This window comes from Nelusetta ayraudi, unplaced genomic scaffold, assembly GCF_046127955.1.
Source record: "Nelusetta ayraudi isolate G7.1 ecotype Tasmania unplaced genomic scaffold, CSIRO-AGI_Nayr_v1 ptg000023l, whole genome shotgun sequence".
Lineage (NCBI taxonomy): Eukaryota > Metazoa > Chordata > Actinopteri > Tetraodontiformes > Monacanthidae > Nelusetta > Nelusetta ayraudi.
In genome coordinates this window covers 1,901,501-1,907,500 of record NW_027466073.1, presented here as the reverse complement: position 1 = coordinate 1,907,500, position 6,000 = coordinate 1,901,501, and the positions used below count along the sequence as shown (strand labels likewise).

Below are 6,000 nucleotides of genomic sequence, written 5' to 3'. Positions count from 1 at the left end.
TGCAGGGATGGATGCATTGGACCGCCGGGTCATCGTCTCCTCCAACCTAACCTGGCCCAATGGCCTGGCCGTCGACTACGAGACGCAGCGCCTCTACTGGGCCGATGCCGGCGTTAAAACCATCGAGTTTGGCAACTTTGACGGCTCCGGTCGACAGGTAGGGGACAAAGGTCACTTCACAGGACCGTCTGCTGGTCACGTCGTACAGCCAGCCTGTCTAGGAGCGATCCTGCGGCTAACATCTTTTCAACTCCTGCCTGACCCACTTTTGGGTCACATAGCTGTTATGATTGGGTCACAGCTTCATGGGCAGTTTCCTTTCTTTAATTAAAAAAAATGGATGATTGATGAATGAATTTTAAAATGTACATATTTATAGAGAAAATGTTGGCCATTTATTTTTGCAAGACTCGCAATTCAATTCAATCCCCTCCCCTCTCTGTGGTCAGGTTCTGATTGGCAGCCAGTTGCCCCACCCCTTCGGCCTGACAGTACACCAGGACCGGCTCTACTGGACCGACTGGCAGTCCAAGAGCATCCAGAGTGCGGACAAGCTAACGGGTCTGGACCGCCACACGCTAGCCCAGAACCTGGAGAACCTTATGGACATCCACATGTTCCACCGCCTCCGCCAGACCGGTCAGTCTGGGTGTGTGTGTGTGTGTGTGTGTGTGTGTGTGTGTGTGTGTGTGTGTGTGTGTGTGTTGTTGTTGGTTTGCCACAACAACTGTGAGTAAAGCAGCAGCAGCCGCAGGACAGAAACAGGAGAAGAAGGTTGTTGTCTTGTGTTGTGCTGCGTGCGACACTTGATTCATCCGTTGTCGTTCAGACAGTGTGAATCTCCCACCCCTCTCCCGCACTGACGCAGGAGGATTGGTAAACTGAGCCGGGCAGGCAGCCTCTGGGCCGCATTCCAAACTGAAACCACCTCACCAATGTGGCCTGTGTATGTGTGTCTGTGTGGAGGGTGGTGGGGGTTGTGAGAACATGATCTTGAAACATGACTCTCTATGCATTGTCTGTGTGTGTGTGTGTGTGTGTGTGTGTGTGTGTCCCTCAGTGTCGAACCCGTGCTCAGTCAACAACGGGGGCTGCAGCCACTTGTGTCTGCTGGCTCCGCCCCCCAGAGGCTCCAGCTGCGCCTGCCCCACCGGCATCAACCTGCAGCCGGACAGGAAGACCTGCTCACCTGGTAACAATCACAGAAGAAGGAGTAATTAGAAGAATGATTATGATGATGATTTTAAAAAAGAAAAAAAAACACACACACACACAAGTGACAAATGGAAAAAAAAAAAAAAAATTGTGGTCCATTTAACCACAATTAGGTCGACTTTTCAGATCTTAAAATAAATCTGGTCACATGATCTAATATACGTATATATGCATATATGTGTACATATATATTATATATATATACATACATTATTATTATTATTTATAAATCCCTGAAGCATGTCCAGACGCAAGCGGTTTCCTCTTACTGATGTATTTATTATGATACAACACTGTGAAAACTAAAGAAAAACACACAGACAAAACAACAATTAACAAGCAAGAATTATAAAGACAAGTTAGGTTGTCAAATGCTTGGAAACGTATCAGAAAACAAAATTCAAATATAAAACGAAAACATGCCTCATTGGCTGTGTGCTACCACAAGAAATTAGGCTTGTCTTCTTCTCTTTGGTAACTTTTAGCTCCTTGTTCTTGTTTAAAGGTCCGTGCTCATTTGACACTTATCTTGCAGCATACTACCTTTGCACACACTTAACGACAGCGACCTCTAAAGGTGACGTGTAGAACTACACATAATAAATAAACAAAAGTCATATAAAGACACACATAGGGTATAAAATAAAATGTGTCAGTTACATTATTATTATTATTATTATTATTATTATTATTATTATTATTATTATTAATAATAATAATAATAATAATAATAATAATATTGTTATTATCATTCGATGAGGGATATTTAACGCAGATCGGCAGATCAGCGATCTAATAAAATATGCTAATCGGCATGCCGATCCGATCATTTGGACATCCCAAATAATTCATGGTAATGTTTGAGAAGTGGGAAGTTCTGGCACAGACTGGCAGCGGGCCTAAGCCTACCAGTTGTACTCTATTGGTGTTACAGTCACAGATTCAGTCAGATGTTAAAAGGTTTTGGTCTAATTAAAATTTTCTTAAAATATTCTTGGATTTACATTTGTGCGTTAACATTATTACAATCAGTTGATAAAACATTGTCCTTTTGTAATAGGAGGAGGATGATTGATTCATTTAATCGATCAAACTCACAAAGGAATGGAAATGGGATGTCAAATATGCATATATGGATTTTGCATGCAATTCTTACTCTGGCCACCAGCGTGAGTCCGCGGGGGTAGGAAGGGCATGTAATGCCGTTCCTGCTCCCACTGCCAGACAGGTTCGGGACAGATAAAATAATATTTGATATAACCTTTACGGAGCGCCGCTTGCTTTTTTTTGGTTGTCCGCCGAAGCAAGAAACGCTAGAATTCTTTTTCTGAAATCATTGAATTGAAAAACATTCATAACTCTTCACTCCAACGTAGTGAGTGAGGTATGTGACGGTGCTCACTGCAGTCAGCGGGGGTGAGGTCAGTCATTGACTTTCAGTCTGACATCCATTGAATCTGTGTTCGCATTACATAAAATGCAAAGGTTTGATGGAAAAGTCAGAGAGCCCATGTGGACAAGGTCAATTATTTATATAAGTCCTCTTTTCTCTGTGTGAGACCAACACTCCCTCTTTGTGATCCACCTCTCTGTGTGTTTTTTCTGTCTTATTTATGTGTGTGTGTGTGTGTGTGTGTGTGTGTGTGTGTGTGTGTGTGTGTGTGTGTGTGTGTGTGTGTGTTTTCTCTGTGCGTGTGTATGTGGTGTTTGTTTGTGTCCTCCCAGGCATGAGCAGGTTCCTGATCTTTGCTCGCAGGACTGATATCCGGATGGTCTCCCTGGACATCCCGTACTTCGCCGACGTGGTTCTGGCCGTCAACACCTCCATGAAGAACACCATCGCCATCGGGGTCGACCCCCGAGAAGGTCTGTGATGGCCTCACTGAGACCGTGTGCTCTGAGACAGCGACGGAAGGTTGTGACGCTGCTGTGCTGTGGTGCCCCCTGCAGGCAAAGTCTACTGGTCTGACAGCACGCTGAAGAGAATCAGCAGAGCCGATTTCAGCGGGGAGGAGCAGGAGGACATCATCACTACTGGTAGACACACACACACACACACACACACCACTCATTCAATCTTGGTGGGTATCTAGGTTACTGCATGCATATGTCCATCCATCCATCCATTCATTCATCCATCCATCTTCTACCGCTTATCCGGAGTCGGGTCGCGGGGGCAACAGTATCAGAAGAGATGTCCAGACTTCCCTGGCCTGAGTCACCTCCTCCAGCTCATCCAGTGGGAGCCCAAGGCGTTCCCAGGCCAGCCGGGAGACGTAGTCCCTCTAGTGCAGGGGGGGAAACATTTTTTGCAACGGGCCACATGACAGACCTGTATCGTGTCGACGGGCCTGGGGACTGGAGGGGGGGGGAGGATGGAGCACGCTCAATCTCGTGGTCCATCTTTCCCTCACTCGTGAACAAAAAACTCGAGATGCTTGAACTCCTCCAACTGAGGCAGGGTCTCTCCACCGACTCGGAGAGATCAAGCCACCTTTTTCTGGTCGAGAACCATGGCCTTCGATGCATGCATATGTTTTCCATTCACATACATATATATATATATGTGTGTGTGTGTGTGTGTGTGTGCGTGTATATATATACGTATACATATATATATGTATGTACGTATACGTATATATATATATATGTACGTACGTATATGTATATATATATATATATATATATATATATATGTACATATGTATATATACATATGTACATATGTATATATACATGTACTGTGTGTGTGTGTGTGTGTGTGTGTGTGTGTGTGTGTGTGTGTGTGTGTGTGTTGAGAAGAAGAAATTAAGAAGTAAAAAACAGTGAAGGGGTTTTCTTGGCCCCCTCCACCAGGGGCTGCATCACACAACCACCCAGGTTGTCTATGCCTAGAAATGCCTCTGTACTCATGAACTTCCTCAGGGTCCTCACTGTGCCGAGCACACGTGTGTGCATCTGTGTTTGTGACTAAATAAATGTTTCACTAGGTACTGGAGGTGCGAGTGTGTGGCACAAAATAACAGCACACACAAGCGCCCTCCTTCCTCACTCTGCTGCTTCTCCTCCGGCTCCCTCAGGCCTGGTGACCACTGACGGTCTGGCCGTGGACGCCGAGGGCCAAAAGATTTTCTGGACCGACACCGGAACCAACCGGATCGAGGTGGCCAACCTGGACGGCTCCATGAGGAAGGTTCTGGTTTGGAGGAACCTGGACAGCCCCCGGGCCATCGCCCTCTACCACCAGATGGGGTGAGCAGCTGAAGTAGCAGTGACAGCAGCAGTAACAGTAGCAGCAGTAGCAGCAGCACCAATAACAGGAGCAGCAGCAGAAACAGCAGCAGCAGCAGCAGCAGCAGTAAAGACAGCAGCAATATCAGAGTCCAACTGGTCAACTATTTTCACTTGTTCCACTGGTTCCAGTAGTTCCACAGTTATTAACTGGTTCAACTGGTTCAACTGGTCCACTGGTTCCACTGGTTGATTCTCTGAAGACAGAAGTCCTGTTGTGTCTCCAGCTACCTCTACTGGACGGACTGGGGAGAGCAGGCCAAGCTGGAGCGCTCAGCCATGGACGGTTCTGGTCGGGTGGTTCTGATCCGAGACAACCTGGGCTGGCCCAATGGACTGGCCATCGACACTGCCGGAGCCCAGCTGCTGTGGGCCGACGCCCACACTGAGGTCAGCAGGGTCACCCCTCACTCCTCCTTTCCTCCACTTCTTCACTGCTCCACTTCTCCACTCCACCACTTCTTCACTTCACTCCTCCACTCTTCCACCTCACTCCTCTACCCCCCTCATTCCTCCACTCCCCCACTCCTTCACCCCTGCCGTGCTTCACTCCTCCATTCCTCCACTTCACTCCTCTACTCCTCCATTCCTCCACTTCACTCCTCTACTCCTCCACTCCTCCACTGCTCCACTCCTCTACTACTTCACTCTTGCGCTCCTTCCCTTCACTCCTTCAACCCTTCAAATCAAATCAAACCAAACTTTATTTGTATAGCACCTTTCATGGGTAAAATGCAACCCATGGTGCTTGACAACAATTAAAAGTAAAATAAAAATAAAGATTAAAAACAGAATCTACCCCCTCCTCCCAAACATATACAGGTTATCAACCCCCACCCCTAGCCCAGAAACAGTCAGTGATTTAAAGATAAAATAAGTAAAACCTGCAGGCAGGGTTGATGAGGCTGAGTCCGCTCGTCGTGACTACCTCACCCAACAAACCACAAAAAAAAATTTATACTCAATACTTTTTATTATTATCATTAGTTTAAGCTGTTTTTGGCTCTGCAGGTTACATCATTGGTTTAAGTTTGGCCGTAACAGAGCTACCCCTCCTTTCTCTAATCCCCCGTTTTCTCTAGTCAGAGGTGTCAAGCGTCCATATATGCGTGTTTACAGTGCCTCGCCACGGTACGCCACGCCTCGGTACAATTGTGTTTTCATTGGCTCTGTGATCACGAGACCATGGGCGGAGTCGATGCGGTAAAGTGGGACAATGTTTTCGTCAGCATCATTTCTGTATGACACACAACAGCGCAGCAGTGGACAAAGTGGAGGTTGTTTCATACCTGCTGCTCGGTCTGTGGTTGCTTTTCTCTTAAAGAAAGAACAGTTTTCCTCACTGAAGTCACAGTTGATCATTTATGCAGGCAAGATTTATAATTTATTGTTTCGTTTTCTGGGAGAGCAAATGTGTACTTCAACCTTTATATTTTCACCAAAAGTAAACACGAGACAGATATAATGGGAAAATAGCATTTATTAAAGAATAGA

The 6,000-nt window shown here is 46.1% G+C and overlaps 1 protein-coding gene and 1 long non-coding RNA gene across 3 annotated transcripts in view; both read left to right on the top strand.

The window, feature by feature from the left end:
• Positions 1–6,000, top strand: part of LOC142889659 (uncharacterized) — a 250,072-nt gene that overhangs the window by 75,107 nt on the left and 168,965 nt on the right. The gene's annotated exons all lie outside the window — the stretch shown is intronic.
• Positions 1–6,000, top strand: part of lrp4 (low density lipoprotein receptor-related protein 4) — a 94,366-nt gene that overhangs the window by 70,653 nt on the left and 17,713 nt on the right. For both annotated transcript variants that reach the window (XM_076028443.1, XM_076028442.1), the window contains exons 20-26: positions 1–157; positions 450–639; positions 1,061–1,192; positions 2,941–3,081; positions 3,166–3,252; positions 4,296–4,467; positions 4,734–4,896. The exon at positions 1–157 is cut by the window's left edge and continues 45 nt beyond it. In XM_076028443.1, the coding sequence (XP_075884558.1) occupies positions 1–157; positions 450–639; positions 1,061–1,192; positions 2,941–3,081; positions 3,166–3,252; positions 4,296–4,467; positions 4,734–4,896 (1,042 nt within the window). The remainder of the gene's footprint in view (positions 158–449; positions 640–1,060; positions 1,193–2,940; positions 3,082–3,165; positions 3,253–4,295; positions 4,468–4,733; positions 4,897–6,000) is intronic.